At 48.8% G+C, this 15,953-nt stretch overlaps 1 protein-coding gene across 10 annotated transcripts in view; it reads right to left on the reverse strand.

Annotated features, from left to right (window-relative positions):
- The window catches only part of NIN (ninein), a 108,085-nt gene that overhangs the window by 21,604 nt on the left and 70,528 nt on the right, over window positions 1-15,953 (reverse strand). For 7 of the 10 annotated variants that reach the window (XM_060270714.1, XM_060270695.1, XM_060270721.1 and 4 more), the window contains exons 13-21: window positions 15,516-15,626; window positions 11,732-11,821; window positions 11,515-11,635; window positions 10,362-10,483; window positions 8,464-8,987; window positions 4,773-6,782; window positions 2,677-2,802; window positions 2,074-2,143; window positions 719-922 (exon numbers count right to left, since the gene is read on the reverse strand). In XM_060270714.1, coding sequence (XP_060126697.1) covers window positions 719-922; window positions 2,074-2,143; window positions 2,677-2,802; window positions 4,773-6,782; window positions 8,464-8,987; window positions 10,362-10,483; window positions 11,515-11,635; window positions 11,732-11,821; window positions 15,516-15,626 — 3,378 coding nt within the window. The remainder of the gene's footprint in view (window positions 1-718; window positions 923-2,073; window positions 2,144-2,676; window positions 2,803-4,772; window positions 6,783-8,463; window positions 8,988-10,361; window positions 10,484-11,514; window positions 11,636-11,731; window positions 11,822-15,515; window positions 15,627-15,953) is intronic. The other 3 variants (XM_060270755.1, XM_060270750.1, XM_060270724.1) reach the window with 2 other exon arrangements.

Genomic DNA, 15,953 nt, shown 5'->3' on the forward strand with positions numbered 1-15,953 from the left:
CAGGATTACCAAGAAGGAACGGGATAATAATAGAATCGTAGAGTTGGAAGAGACCACAAGGGCCATCCAGTCCAACCCCCTGCCAAGCAGGAAACACCATCAAAGCATTCTTGACATATGCCTGTCAAGCCTCTGCTTCAAGACCTCCAAAGAAGGAGACTCCACCACACTCCTTGGTAGCAAATTCCACTGCCGAACAGCTCTTACTGTCAGGAAGTTCTTCCTAATGTTTAGGTGGAATCTTCTTTCTTGTAGTTTGAATCCATTGCTCCGTGTCCACTTCTCTGGAGCAGCAGAAAACAACCTTTCTCCCTCCTCCATATGACATCCTTTCATATATTTGAACATGGCTATCATATCACCCCTTAACCTTCTCTTCTCCAGGCTAAACATACCCAGCTCCCTATGCCGTTCCTCATAAGGCATCGTTTCCAGGCCTTTGACCATTTGGGTTGCCCTCCTCTGGACACGTTCCAGCTTGTCAGTATCCTTCTTGAACTGTGGTGCCCAGAACTGGACACAGCACTCCAGGTGAGGTCTGACCAGAGCAGAAGACAGTGGTACTATTACTTCCCTTGATCTAGATGCTATACTCCTATTGATGCAGCCCAGAATTAATAAAATTTACAAAGGGGATTACTAAGTGTTTCACAAACAGCTCTACAAGATTGCTTTGCAGTTTTCTCTGGCAGGACCTCATTATAAATCACCGAAATACCTGGAGTTTGCAGTTTTCCAGTTCCTCCCGGAGCCAGGAGCCTTCCCTCTCCTCCGGCACACCCTTCCCCGCCTCCTTCTGCCGAAGGACCTTCCGCAGCCGTTGGTTAAGATCCTGTGCATCCACTTGGTGGGGAGACGTTTTTCGGTCAAGCTCTGCATTCTCAAACTCCAGCTGCTGATTCCGGGCTTTCAGTTCTGAGGCCTGATCAGAAAACAAGAGCCCAGGAAAGAAATCAACGGCAAGGAAACCCTACTCCATAAAAAAACATTACTTACAACAGCTGTTTGCATGACTCACTAAGGAAAATACTCAATCAAATCCAAACCAGTAACAATTAATTGCACATTTATTCAAAATCCAATTAAAACTACAGGCAACTCCCAATTTACATGGCGGTTACCTTCCAAGGTACCCAGTATACCTGAAGGAGCATCTCCACCCCCATTGTTCTGCATGGACACTGAGGTCCAGCTCTGGGGGCCTTCTGGTGGTTCCCTCACTGTGAGAAGCAAAGTTACATGGAACCAGGCAGAGGGCCTTCTCAGTAGTGGCACCTGCCCTGTGGAACGCCCTCCTATCAGATGTCAAGGAAATAAACTACTATCTGACTTTTAGAAGACATCTGAAGGCAGCCCTATTTAGGGAAGCTTTAAAGCCCTAAATGGCCTCGGTCCAGTATACCTGAAGGAGCATCTCCACCCCCATCGTTCTGCCCGGACACTGAGGTCCAGCGCCGAGGGCCTTCTGGCAGTTCCCTCGTTGCGAGAAGCCAAGTTGCAGGGAACCAGGCAGAGGGCCTTCTCGGTAGTGGCACCCACCCTGTGGAACGCCCTCCCACCACATGTCAAAGAGATAAACAACTACCAGACTTTTAGAAGACATCTGAAGGCAGCCCTGTTTAGGGAAGCTTTTAATGTTTAATATACTATTGTATTTTAATATTCTGTTGGAAGCCGCCCATAGTGGCTGGGGAAACCCAGCCAGATTGGCGGGGTATAAATAATAAATTGTTGTTGTTGTTGTTAGTGAAATCACATATATTTAAAACTCCACTGAAAAAAGCCTGCAAACACCTCCTTCTGCCCCTTTTTGTGATGCTTTTGGGTCACTTCCAGGTTTGGTGCAGTGACACACATATTGAACATGCATAAATGTGGGGGGCACCTGTATTGCGTTTAATTGATTCAACAAACTTGCTGAACTTGACCCAGCAACAGTCTGATACATTGAGACCTCCTGTGCTCCCGTGCCTTTTGCTGCCCCCCAGGGGGTGGCACAACCCTCTCTGGGCACCACTGATTTATAGTGTATCCTCACAAAGATACAAAATGAAGACTTGGCTAAGGGCTTACCTGCTTCTTCAGGTTCTTGGCCAATTTTTGCGCCGCAACTTTCTCTTTCTGCACAGACTCCACTTGCTGCCTGAGGTACACAGTGTGAACAGAAATGTTACTCCTTAATATTTAGCAACAACTTCATTTGCCTTAAATAAGCATGCGCGGGGAAGCATGCATGCGTGTGCAAGGGAGCATGAGCGCAAAGGCACCTTGGGCGGCAGCATGAAGAACAGTGAAAACAGCAGGAGCATCTCATAACAGCTAAACTGAATCCTGATAGACCATCAACACTTTGGCATTTATTGGACAAGATGCAGAGGCCATCTAAACAAGACCAAAGACAAAGAGCAAGCTTTACCTGTTTGGGTTCAGAGTCCATTCTTCCACTTCCTAGTCACTTTATCTCCCCTCAGGGCCGCCCTCCTTTGGGGCTGGATGTGAGCGGTGGGGGGAGCCAGATCAGGCAGGAGGCGGTACCAGAGCCAAAACCGGAGGGCCACCCTCTTCTCGCCATTTGCCACCTCCCATTTACCCCCCCCCAAAAAAATTAAGCTGGGGGGGGGGCGCACATGGCCTCCCTTGCTGCTGGTTCCTCGCTTCCGGTTTAGAGAGACTTACCAGAGTTCTTCTCGAGACCCGTTAAGCTCCCTCAAGCGCAGGTCGCAAATGCTGCCTTCCTCGTTCATAAAGGCGATTTCGTTCCGTAAAACAGCATTTTCCTCTCTGAGGCGATCCATCTCACACCTGGGGTGCCAAAATAGAGAGGTGCTGAAGCTCCCGTGAATTCCTCCGGCCTGGGTTTGTGTGCCGGAGTGTGCATTGCTTATAGCATAATCCCAGCTTTTTCCTAACTGCGTTGGGGGAATTCTTGACAGATTGACTCGCCTTAAGCAAGGAAACGGGAGTACCTTCCACAGAAAATTAAGTGTCTCTCTATTGTCCTATCCAGCCCCGGGGACTGTCCCCAGGTAGTGTTCCTCGTCACCCCCGAGTTGTATCCTCCTGAACTGCTCTTGCCTGGCTGGAATGTGTCCTCAGACTGAGATACTGTGGTGTGTGTGTGTGGCGAAATATCTGACTAGCTCAGCTGGCTAGAGCATGGTGCTGATAATGCCAAGGTGGCAGGTTCGATCCCCGTATGGGACAGCGGCATATTCTTGCATTGCAGGGCGTTGGAGTAGATCAGGGTTCCCCGAACTTGGGTCTCCAGCCTTTTGGGGACTACAACTCCCAGCATCCCTAGCTAGCAAGACCAGTGGTCAGGGATGATGGGAATTGTAGTCCCAAGGTGCTGGAGACCCAAGTTTGGGAAACACAGGACTAGATCTTCCTCAAAGTCCCTTCCAACACTACAATTTTACGATTCTATGACTGTTGCATGGCTGGAATGCAGCCCTGATGCAAGGCTAAGACTCACAGCCATGCCCCCCTCCCCACTTTTGCCTCCGTTCTGTTCCCACCTGCTGGGAGGGTTGCCCTGAGAAGTCTCCCCCGTCTTAACTGGACTAAGAGTCTTTGCTCCTGCGGCTGCAGATTGCAGGAGAAGATCAGCAATGGTGGTCAGGACATCTTTCCAACAAGGCCTGGATGCCATGGTGGAGTTTTCCTTCCTTCTGAGGAAACCTCAACAAGCTCAGGCTTTCCCTGAGGCGGGGGGGGGGGAACCCCACTGATCTAGCCTTGAGCCAAACATTCAATCATCCGTTACGTTTAACTGGCATTTAGATGCGTGAGATCTCATTGGATAAAAATAAGACAAATGCTATTTTTCTACCGACTGCAATTAAGGCAGGTTAAAAAGAGATAATGAGCCAAAAGAAGAGGACAGGAAAGAGCAGGGGTCAGCAACCTTTTTCAGCCGTGGGCCGGTCCACCGTCCCTCAGACCATGTGGTGGGCCAGACTATTTTTTTGGGGGGGGGATGAACAAATTCCTATGCCCCACAAATAACCCAGAGATGTGTTTTAAATAAAAGCACACATTCTACTCATGTAAACACACCAGGGCATAGTTGAAAACCCTCCCCCCCCCTTTTTGCGGGAAACTCCCTTATTCCAAGCCACAGCTGTCAACCTTCCCTATTGTTGCTGGAAATTCCTTTATTCCAGCCCCGTTTCCCGCTGCTATCCTGGATTGTTAGATATACCATAGACTTTCCCCGGGACAGGTGAAGCTGCTGCTGATCCCTTATTTTCAAATCCAAAAGTTGACAGCTATGCACCAGGGAGGCCCCACAAATAACCCAGAGATGCATTTTAAACAAAAGGACACATTCTACTCATGTAAAAACATGCCGATTCCCGGACCGTCGGTGGGCTGGATCCGGCCCCCGGGCCTTAGGTTGCCTACCCCTGGGAAAGAGCTACGGTGTTAAGAGAGGCACAATAGAGAAGCATCAGGCTAAGGGGGACTCAGATATTGACATCAGGAAAATTTGAGCAGCCTTTGGTGGGCGAAGGAAGCAAACCACCCCCTGGGCTGTGCCACTTGAGATATGCATCAAAACACACATGCGCACACTTTTCAAAGCTGCATTAGGAAGTGATTGGTTTCTGTTAGAATCCCAGAAGGCGCACAAGGTCTTCTAAGCCAAAGTTAAGTTACTGGTTAATACAAGAAGCCCAGAGAAGTCAGTGGAAGCAGCAAGGAGGCGGTGAATACGGGAGAAGTGGTTAGTTTCAGAAAGCAGAGTGGGGGCCAGGATCCCTGGTTACCTCATGAGATCCAGCTCCCGCCGCTGCTCGCCACAGGCGCTCTTCAAGCCCCACAGCGCTGCGTTCAAGTCCTCCCTCTCCTGAGCGTGGGTCCCCTTCTGCTTCAGCAGCGCCGCCACCTTTTCCTTGAGCTTCCTGTTCAGCTCAAGGAGCCCCCTTGCCTCCGTCTCCGCGTCCCGGGCTCCGTTCTCACCCCAGCCGTGGCGCCGCCCTGATTTCGGGGTGGTCTTCAGGGTCGCCATAAAGGCTTCCATCTTGCCGAGCCGGCTCTGCAGGACCAGGTTGGTGCTCAGAAGCTCGGCGTTCTCCGCGGACACCTGTCCGTGGGCTTCTTCCAGCTCCATCACCCGCTCCTGCAGCTGCACCTTCTCCTGCGTCAGCGCGAGACTCTCTCGGTCGCTCTCTTCCAGCCTGCTCTGCAGATGCAGCAGCTGGGGCAGGTGGTCTTCCAGCCTGGCATTCTGCTCGAGCAACTTGCCCACCTCGGCTTTCAAGGTCTGGTTCTGCAGCTCGAGTTCTTCTGGCACGGGGAAACCTTTGTTCTCCGCCCTGGAGCTCGCGTCTCTCTCGGCGGCCGCGCCCCAAAGCTCTGGCGCCTGGTTTTCCAGCTCTCCCTTCTCAGACCCAATTGCCCCTCTGTGGTCTGCCATATCCACAGCGTGGAGTTCGGCCTCTGGGGCTCCGGCCGAGGGCCTTTTGCTCCCTCTGACGCAATCTGGGTGCAGTTTTGCAACACTGGCTTGTCCCCGACAGAGACTCTCCTTGCACTCCTCGCTTCCGCAGGGCAAGGCGTTAGGCTGGGGGATCGTCTTGAGGATCTCGTCCAGCTCCTTCTCCACCTGGGAAGCCATGTCTTGCCGGTCCAGAGTGGCCTGGTCACATTCGGCCTCTAGGAGGCTGATTCGCTCTCGAAGCTGGCGCTGCTGGCGCTTGAGGGTATCGTTCTCCACCCAGATCTCCTCATAGGCCTTCTCCAAGACAAGCGTCGTCTCCATGGGTCCTTCCAGGATTGTCTCTTCAATTTCCATCGCCAGGCTGCCTGACTCTCCGATGCCACCGTCCGTTTTCACTTGAGCGTCTTCTTGGTCCCTTACGTTCAGCAACCGCGAGTCCCCCAACGATTCTGGAACCAGTGCGATAAAACTAGGAGAGCGACCTGGGCTTCTCAGCAGCTTCCCCTCTGTGGAGACAGCTGCTGCTGCGCCACCTTCTGCTGAGGGATCTTGGTCCTTTTTCTGGTCCGCAAGAAAGTCCATCAGTTCCCTTGGCTCCTGGGGCTTTGCTGGCCCTGGGAAATCACCCCTCTGCGTGTCTGCTTCTCTGTTCAAAAAAGCTAAATTTCTTTGCAGTTTGGACAGACATTGCAGCTCCTGCTGAAGCTCGTCAATGTTGCCTTCAAGAGTCAGCTCCTCCTCCTCTTCAGCCGCTCTGCTGAGCGCCTCCTGTTCCAGGTGTTCCACGGTGGCGAGCCTTGAAGTCAGCTTGCTTTTCTCCTGCTTGAATTCAGCCTCCAGCCTCCTGAGCTTCCGGAGAAGGAGCTGCTGATCTTCCTCAACTCCGGACATTTCTCCTTCGTCTCCTCTCTTCTGGAGCTCCTGCTCGTGGACCTCTTGCCTTCGCTGGAGTCCCCGGTGGAGCTCGCGCTCCCTTTCCGTCACATCCTCCAGCTGCTTCTGCAGCTGCTCCTTCTCCAGGACCAGAGAGCTCACGCACTCCTCAAAACGCTTCTCCAGAAGATGCTTCTCTTCCGTGAGGGCCGACAAAGCCTCTTTCTCCTTCGCCAGCATTTCCTTCCACCTCTCCTGGGCCTCGGCGTCTTCCTGGGCCGTTTCATCCTTCTCAAACTCCCACTGAGATTTCTCCTCAGAGGCTTCGCGCAACTCCCGCTGGTAGCGCTCCTCGAGGCCTTTCAGGGCCTCCCCGTACTTGCTCACAAGCGCCTGTCGGTCCACGGCAAACTGCTCCTCCATCCGAGAAACTCTTCCGTTAAATTCATTTTCCATTTTTGCCCTGGATGTGGTCAACACAACACATTACTGAAGCCTCCGCCAAGCGAGGGACAGGCGGCTGCAGAACACTGAGTGCCCTAGGCCTCAGCCTTTGAAGACCACAGGCCAAGATGGAGTCTCAACAAAGGTCCAAATGCAGTTTGGATCTTCATTTTTAATCCTCTCTCCTTTTGAATATTATTCCTCCCACCTCCTCTTAAATCCACCCCACAGCAACTGAAGACCAAGAATTTAACAAGATGGGGGCTTGTTTACAGCTTAGTCCAATATATTGGAGGCAATTTAACTTAAGATTGCAAGAAAAGTCTGCTGGGTCATGCAAGCAACCTATCTAGTAGTCCACCATCCTGTTCTCACAGTGGCCAACTAGAAGCTTGTGCGAAACTCACAAACAGCATCATTGATGGCCTTGTCCTGAATTCCCTGGTCCTGAATGGGGTCACTGTGCCCCTGAAGGACCAGGTGCGCAGCCTGGGAGTCATTTTGGACTCACAGCTGTCCATGGAGGCGCAGGTCAATTCTGTGTCCAGGGCGGCTGTCTATCAGCTCCATCTGGTACGCAGGGTGAGACAATACCTGCCTGCAGACTGTCTCACTAGAGTGGTGCATGCAGTCTAGTTATCTCCCGCTTGGACTACTGCAATGCGCTCTATGTGGGGCTACCTTAGAAGGTGACCCGGAAACTGCAATTAATCCAGAATGCGGCAGCTAGACTAGTGACTGGGAGCGGCCGCCGGGACCACATAACACCGGTCCTGAGAGATCTACACTGGCTCCCAGTACGTTTCCGAGCACAATTCAAAGTGTTGGTACTGACCTTTAAAGCCCTAAACGGCCTCGGTCCTGTATACCTGAAGGAGCGTCTCCACCCCCATCATTCAGCCCGGACACTGAGATCCAGCACCGAGGGCCTTCTGGCGGTTCCCTCATGGCGAGAGGTGAGGTTGCAGGGAACCAGGCAGAGGGCCTTCTCAGTAGTGGCACCCGCCCTGTGGAACGCCCTCCCAGCAGATGTCAAGACAATAAGCAATTATTTTACTTTTAGAAGACAACTGTTTAGGGAAGTTTTTAATGTTTGATGCTGTACTGTTTTTAATATTCGGTTGGAAGCCGCCCAGAGTGGCTGGGGAAACCCAGCCAGATGGGCAGGGTATAAATAATAAATTATTATTATTATTATTATTATTATTATTATTATTATTATTATTATCATCATCATCATCATCATCATCATCAATGAATTTCTCTAGTCCTCTTCTAAAGCCATCTAAGAGGTTGGTGGCCTTCAGCCGTGAGTTCCATAGTTCAACTTAAGTTCTTCAACAGTGCAGAGTTAAACTATGGAACTCTCTGCCACAGGAGGCAGACATGACCACCCAACTAGATAGCTTTAGAAAAAAAACTGGACAAATTCATGGAGGAGAGGGCTATCGATGGCTATTAGCCAGGATGGCTGTGCTCTGCCATGCTTCTGAATCCCAGTTGCTCAAAACCACAGGAAGGGAGAGCCCCTCCTGTTCTTGGGTCCTGCTTGCTGGCTTCTAGTTGGTCACTGGACGTTGGCCCAGATGGGCCACTGGCCTGATCCAGCAGGCTCTTCTTATGGCCCTGTGTTAGCTTGCCCCCCATTGCCAGCCTGGGGGGGGGGGGCAGGCAGCTGCTGCAGAACGCAGCCCCCTCACCTTTCCTCCTGGAGCTCCTCCCGATACTTCCCCGCCAGCTCTTGCTGCAGCGCCTCCTTCTCCAGGACTTGCTTCTCCTCCAGCCTCTGCAGCTGCTCGTGGAAGCCGCCCTCCATCTCTGCTTTCTCTTCCTGCACGACCTGCACCATGGCTCTCATTTTCTCTTCCAGCCGGACCCTGGCGTGGACCAGCTCTTCCCGCTCACGGCCGAAACCCTCGCGGGCCTCCTGCAACCTGGCCTGCAGCTCCTCCTGGTGCTGGAACTTCAGCTGGTCCACCAGGCTGGCCTTCTCCTCCAAGGACGCCTGCAGGCTGCCCGTCTCCGCCTTCTGCTGGGAGTCGGCCTCCTGCCACTCTTGCCTGAGCCTCCCCAGCTCCTCCTGGAGCTCAGACACCTGGGCTTGCAGCCGGTCAACCTGCTCTTCCAAGGCCTGCCTTTCCTGGGCGTGATGCTGCTGCAGGATCTCTTGCTCCTGGCCGCAGCGAGTCTTGCTCTCCTCCAGCTGCTTCTGATAATGGCACAGCTGGAGGGAGGGAGAAAGAGAGAGAGGGAGAAAGAGAAAGAGAGAGAAAAGAGCATAATCAAAAAATGAATGTTGGAAATGTAAATATCTTTATTGCTTGTATCTATTGATCTGATTTAATAAATGACATCTGACAGATGGTTAAAAGAGTCTGCTTTCTTTCTATAGGGCTAATCAGTGTCACCTACAAGTCTACATATTGTTTACCCTTGTTGTATTATTTTTATTCAGTCCATGACTAGTTGAATATGCAGAGCTAGCCCAATTATCCAAAAAATGAAAGATTTAAGTCTAAACAAGTATTTATTGCAAAATGGGAAGTTTTCAAAACATATCTTAAAAACAACTGTTGCAATATGAACTTGGGAGCTGCCTTTGAAAAAACTTCTGCAGTTGTATTACGTAAGAAACATGGAAATAGGAGAATAATACTTTATTATAAAGTGAACAGACAGGTTTATGCATCAAGTTTGTAAATATCAAACAAAATTTGGAGAAGACGGGAAGTTAGTTGTACTTTAAGAATATTTATTGTCAGAAAACATGTCCCCCCCCTTTTTGTTATTGTTGTTTAGTTTGTATTTTGTGTAATAAGTGACGTAAATTTTCTTTCATTTTTTAAATAAATAAGGATAAATGGAAAAAGTGCTGTTTGAAAACCAAGGCGCGACTTCCGATGGGCCGCAGGAGCTTCCTGCACTCAATCAGAAATCACGAAAGCCGCATCGGATGTCCAGCTTCCAAAAAACGTTCGCAAACCAGAACGCTCACTTCTGGGCTTGTGGCATCCGGGAGCTGATTTGTTCAGGAGCCAAGCCGTTCGACAACCAAGGTGCCACTGTATTCAGAAACTGCGGAGACAGCGCTCAGCCATCGCACAGTTTGGAAAGCGATAGGAAAATGCATTGACAAGTATGGGATGACTAATGGGAAGACACGTGAGCAGCTGACAAGCAAATCGGGATGAACGCAGCGTGCCTGCTCAATTGTCGCTTAACTAACCTGCAAGCAAATCAGAAGGATTTGCTCCATAAAATCAGGAGATAAACCTAATTTTCAGGCGAGCTTTGGGCAAGAAAATCAGGTTGGCTGCTCAATAAAGATCTCATCTGGAGGGAAGTCTGGAATACTGTTTGCAGTTCTGCCTCGCGTGTTTTCATGTTAACGGACAATTAAAAAGGAGGCTTTGCACAAATCATGACAGGCAGCGGAATGAAAGTGAAAGTGGGGTGGCTATAAACAGCACTCCAGGGTCCCACCACCACAATGGGCCTGGACCAACCCCTTCAGAAGTGTCCCAAGCAAACACCACGAAGGCCTTTGATGAAGACCCTGCTCTTCAAGGGGGGCGGGCGGTTGAAGAGGTCAGCTTACCCTGTTCTGAAGCTCCTCCTGCAAGCTGCAGAGGTCCTGTTGGTGCTGATCTTTCAATTGCTCGATAGCCATTTCGGCTTCTATGCTCATATTTAGTGGGTTGCAGTCTTCAGAATCAGGCGCTAAAATGCAAAATCAGCAAGAGAGAAATGCAGGCGTTCTTGGTTTTCTACACAACGTTTGCCTTTAAAGGGGACAACAGGCCGCTAGTTAACTTTCAGCAGCTTTCCATTTTCTTCAGAATCTATTCCCAGCCCCATCGGGAGATGCCTGGGATTGAACCTGGGACGACCTGCATTCCAAACCAATGCTCTGAAACTGATCTACGACCCTTCGCCACATCCTGGCTCCCAGGGGAGAGCTCTTCTCTTGCTTCTGATCGGGCGATGCACCCTCTCAACCCAAGCTAACCTTTATCCAGAATGCGGCAGCTAGACTGGTGACTGGGAGCGGCCACCGAGACCACATAACACCGGTCTTGAAAGATCTACATTGGCTCCCAGTACGTTTCCGAGCACAATTCAAAGAGTTGGTGCTGACCTTTAAAGCCCTAAATGGCCTCGGTCCAGTATACCTGAAGGAGCGTCTCCACCTCCATCATTCTGCCCGGACACTGAGGTCCAGCACCGAGGGCCTTCTGGCAGTTCCCTCGTTGCGAGAAGCCAAGTTGCAGGGAACTAGGCAGAGGGCCTTCTCGGTGGTGGTGCCTGCCCTGTGGAACACCCTCCCAACAGATGTCAAAGAGGAAAACAACTACCAGACTTTTAGAAGACATCTGAAGGCAGCCCTGTTCAGGGAGGCTTTTAATGTTTAATAGATTATTGTGTTTTATTCTTCTGTTGGAAGCCACCCAGAGTGGCTGGGGAGACCCGGCCAGATGGGGGGGGGATATAAATAATAAATTATTATTATTATTATTATTATTATTATTATTATTATTATTACTCTATTACTTTATTATCTCCCTCCTAGCAAGGCTTCTATTTTGCTGGCTCTAGATTATCTCTGGCATTTACACGCCATTCAATATTCAGGATGTCTATGGAACAACTGTGAACATCTACAGGATGATGGCTCTGAGGCCCCCGAGGACAGTTAAACCAAACCCCCTCCTCTCCCCACAGACACACGCGGGAGCTGATCATCATTTTACCTTGAGAGCTATCGTCCAGCTCCTCGTAGAGAGAGGCATTCAGAGGCAGCCGGACAACTCTGCCTTGACCCTGGTACTCTTCCAGCTGAGACTGAAGCTCGTCGATTTGGTCTTGGAGTTCCTGGGCACAGCAGAACAGATGCAAACAGATGTTGCGGCGCTACAGCCAAACTCAGGGCACACAAACGCAGGACTTCAAAGGCAATCTCTTACTTACCCTGCACTGCCGTTCATATGTATTCTTCATCTGCATCAGCCGCTCCTCCTGGAGGAAGAACTCTGCGCTGCCAGGATCGAGATCCCCATACTAGAGGCAAAGAACACTTCATCACCACCCTCTTCCTCCGCAACAGTGGTCCCCAAATCTTTTTGGGCCACCGCCCTGTTGGGTCAGCAACTTGGGCCACTGTTTACCATTGGTAAGAGTTCTCCCAAAAGTCCTGAATGGGAGAATCTCAGTAAACAGGATTTGCACCTCTCACGGAGGTCTGAAAGGATTTCTGGAGGACCTAAGAGGTCCTCCAAGGAGTTTGCCAACACAGCAATTGCTAATATAGCTGTGCTTCACACTCCAACACAGGCATCAGTCACACAGGCTAAGCACACAACTGTGACTAAGCCACAACAACAGGTTGTGAGACGCAACACTGTTTTAGCCAACAGAGCAAAAGCTCTGGTCCCCTGGAAAATTGGCGCACAAAAGCCTAAACTGGAAAATCCAGTCTCAGAGAGTGCCACAGCAGGAAAGTCGTATCATGTTTATGACAACTGTTTGTTTACTTCTCTCAATGATGCTTTTGCATTTGCAGCTTTTTTGATTCAGAATTCAGGGGAGATGTTAGCATTCAATTCTGTCCACTGCCCAGCTGCATGCGAGACAGGATAATTGTTTACTGTTTAGATGTGTGACTGCTGTACTTTCCCACACAGGAGAACGGATGTAAACTGATCTCCTGTCATGTGATGTACTATGTTCTCTCTCCCCCCCCCCACTTCTGACTGAGAGTGATGGCCTACGCACTTTTCCATCGCTCTCTGGAAGCGAAAGGAAAGTCCGATGCTGTAAAGAAAAATATTGCATAGGAACCTGGAATGTAAGAACCATGAATAGAGGTAAGCTGGATGTGGTCAAAAATGAGATGACAAGAATAAATATCGACATCCTGGGCATCAGTGAACTAAAATGGAAGGGAATGGGTGAATTCAGTTCGGGTGACTATCATATCTACTACTGTGGGCAAGAATCCTGTAGAAGAAATGGAGTGGCCCTCATAGTCAACAAAAGAGTGGCAAAAGCTGTAATGGGATGCAATCTCAAAAATGACAGAATGATCTCGATACGAATCCAAGGCAGACCTTTTAACATCACAGTAATCCAAGTTTATGCACCAACTACCGGTGCTGAAGAAAGTGAAATTGACCAATTCTATGAAGACCTACAACACCTTCTAGAAATGACACCAAAGAAGGATGTTCTTCTCATTACAGGGGATTGGAATGCTAAAGTAGGGAATCAAGAGATAAAAGGAACAACTGGCAAGTTTGGCCTTGGAGTTCAAAATGAAGCAGGGCAAAGGCTAATAGAGTTCTGTCAAGAGAACAAGCTGGTCATCACAAACACACTCTTCCAACAACACAAGAGACGACTCTACACATGGATATCACCAAATGGGCAGCATCGAAATCAGATTGATTATATTCTCTGCAGCCAAAGATGGAGAAGCTCTATACAATCAGCAAAAACAAGACCTGGAGCTGACTGTAACTCAGATCATCAGCTTCTTATAGCAAAATTCCAGCTTAAACTGAAGAAAGTAGGAAAAACCACTGGGCCAGTAAGATACAATCTGAATCAAATCCCTTATGAATACACAGTGGAAGTGAGGAACAGGTTTAAGGATTTAGATTTGGTGGACAGAGTGCCTGAAGAACTATGGATGGAGGCTCGTAACATTATACAGGAGGCAGCAACGAAAACCATCCCAAGGAAAAGGAAATGCAAGAAGGCAAAATGGCTGTCCAACGAGGCCTTACAAATAGCGGAGGAGAGGAGGCAAGCAAAATGCAAGGGAGATAGGGAAAGATACAGGAAACTGAATGCAGATTTCCAAAAAACAGCAAGGAGAGATAAGAGGGTCTTCTTAAATGAGCAATGCAAAGAAATAGAGGAAAACAATAGAATGGGGAAAACCAGAGATCTGTTCAAGAAAATTGGAGATATGAAAGGAACATTTCGTACAAAGATTACCATAATCAAGGACAAAAGTGGTAAGGACCTAACAGAAGCAGAAGACATCAAGAAGAGGTGGCAAGAATACACAGAGGAATTATACCAGAAAGATATGGAGGTCTCGTACACCCCAGGTAGTGTGTTTGCTGACCTTGAGCCAGACATCTTGGAGAGTGAAGTCAAATGGGCCTTAGAAAGCACTGCTAATAACAAAGCCAGTGGAAGTGATGATATTCCAGCTGAACTATTTAAAATTTTAAAAGATGATGCTGTTAAGGTGCTACACCCAATATGCCAGCAAGTTTGGAAAACTCAGCAATGGCCAGAGGATTGGAGAAGATCAGTCTACGTCCCAATTCCAAAGAAGGGCAGTGCCAAAGAATGCTCCAACTACCGCACAATTGCGCTCATTTCACACGCTAGCAAGGTCATGCTTAAAATTCTACAAGGCAGGCTTAGGCAGTATGTGGACCGAGAACTCCCAGAAGTGCAAGCTGGATTTCGAAAGGGCAGAGGAACCAGAGACCAAATAGCAAACATGCGCTGGATTATGGAGAAAGCTAGAGAGTTCCAGAAAAACGTCTACTTCTGCTTCATTGACTATGCAAAAGCCTTTGACTGTGTCGACCACAGCAAACTATGGCAAGTTCTTAAAGAAATGGGAGTGCCTGATCACCTCATCTGTCTCCTGAGAAATCTCTATGTGGGACAAGAAGCTACAGTTAGAACTGGATATGGAACAACTGATTGGTTCAAAATTGGGAAAGGAGTACGACAAGGTTGTATATTGTCTCCCTGCTTATTTAACTTATATGCAGAATTCATCATGCGAAAGGCTGGACTAGATGAATCCCAAGCAGGAATTAAGATTGCCGGAAGAAATATCAACAACCTCAGATATGCAGATGACACAACCTTGATGGCAGAAAGTGAGGAGGAATTAAAGAACCTTTTAATGAGGGTGAAAGAGGAGAGCGCAAAATATGGTCTGAAGCTCAACATCAAAAAAACCAAGATCATGGCCACTGGTCCCATCACCTCCTGGCAAATAGAAGGGGAAGAAATGGAGGCAGTGAGAGATTTTACTTTCTTGGGCTCCTTGATCACTGCAGATGGTGACAGCAGTCACGAAATTAAAAGACGCCTGCTTCTTGGGAGAAAAGCAATGACAAACCTAGACAGCATCTTAAAAAGCAGAGACATCACCTTGCCGACGAAGGTCCGTATAGTTAAAGCTATGGTTTTCCCAGTAGTGATGTATGGAAGTGAGAGCTGGACCATAAAGAAGGCTGATCGCCGAAGAATTGATGCTTTTGAATTATGGTGCTGGAGGAGACTCTTGAGAGTCCCATGGACTGCTAGAAGATCAAACCTATCAATTCTTAAGGAAATCAGCCCTGAGTGCTCCCTGGAAGGACAGATCGTGAAGCTGAGGCTCCAATACTTTGGCCACCTCATGAGAAGAGAAGAATCCTTGGAAAAGACCCTGATGTTGGGAAAGATTGAGGGCACTAGGAGAAGGGGACGACAGAGGACAAGATGGTTGGACAGTGTTCTCGAAGCTACGAACATGAGTTTGACCAAACTACGGGAGGCAGTGCAAGACAGGAGTGCCTGGCGTGCTATGGTCCATGGGGTCACGAAGAGTCGGACACGACTAAACGACTAAACAACAACAACAACAGCCACAACTATTTACTGTCTTCTTTATCGGAGCCAGTGGCAGCAAAGAATCTAGGGCTTTACACCCCTATATTCTAACACAGCCTACCTTCTCCGCTAGGACGTTCTCCCAGTTCTTCTGCAGTTTGCTGATGGTGCCCTGGCATTTCAGTAGCTTCTCTCCGGTTTCCTGGAGTTCGTTCTCCAAGCGGCTGTTCTCCTAGGGAAAAGCCAAAGGAAAGAAAGAGGTCGGGAGCCGTATTGCAAATCGGTAAACAGAACAGGGCAGGTTTTCTAGGTAGGTGACGAAGGCAACCAACCCTAAGAGCCTGATTCAATGACTGTGCCCTTTTAAAATGGGATTATTTTATTGCGGGTGTTAATAAATAATAATAATAATAATAATAATAATAATAATAATAATAATAATAATAATACATTTTTATTTATACCCCGTCCTCCCCAATCAAAACCAGGTTCAGGGCGGCTAACACCAATAAAATTACAATAAGACATAAAAGAAAAGAAAACAATTAAAATCGGCATT

This window comes from Zootoca vivipara, chromosome 1 (genome assembly GCF_963506605.1).
Source record: "Zootoca vivipara chromosome 1, rZooViv1.1, whole genome shotgun sequence".
NCBI classification, from domain to species: Eukaryota; Metazoa; Chordata; class Lepidosauria; order Squamata; family Lacertidae; genus Zootoca; species Zootoca vivipara.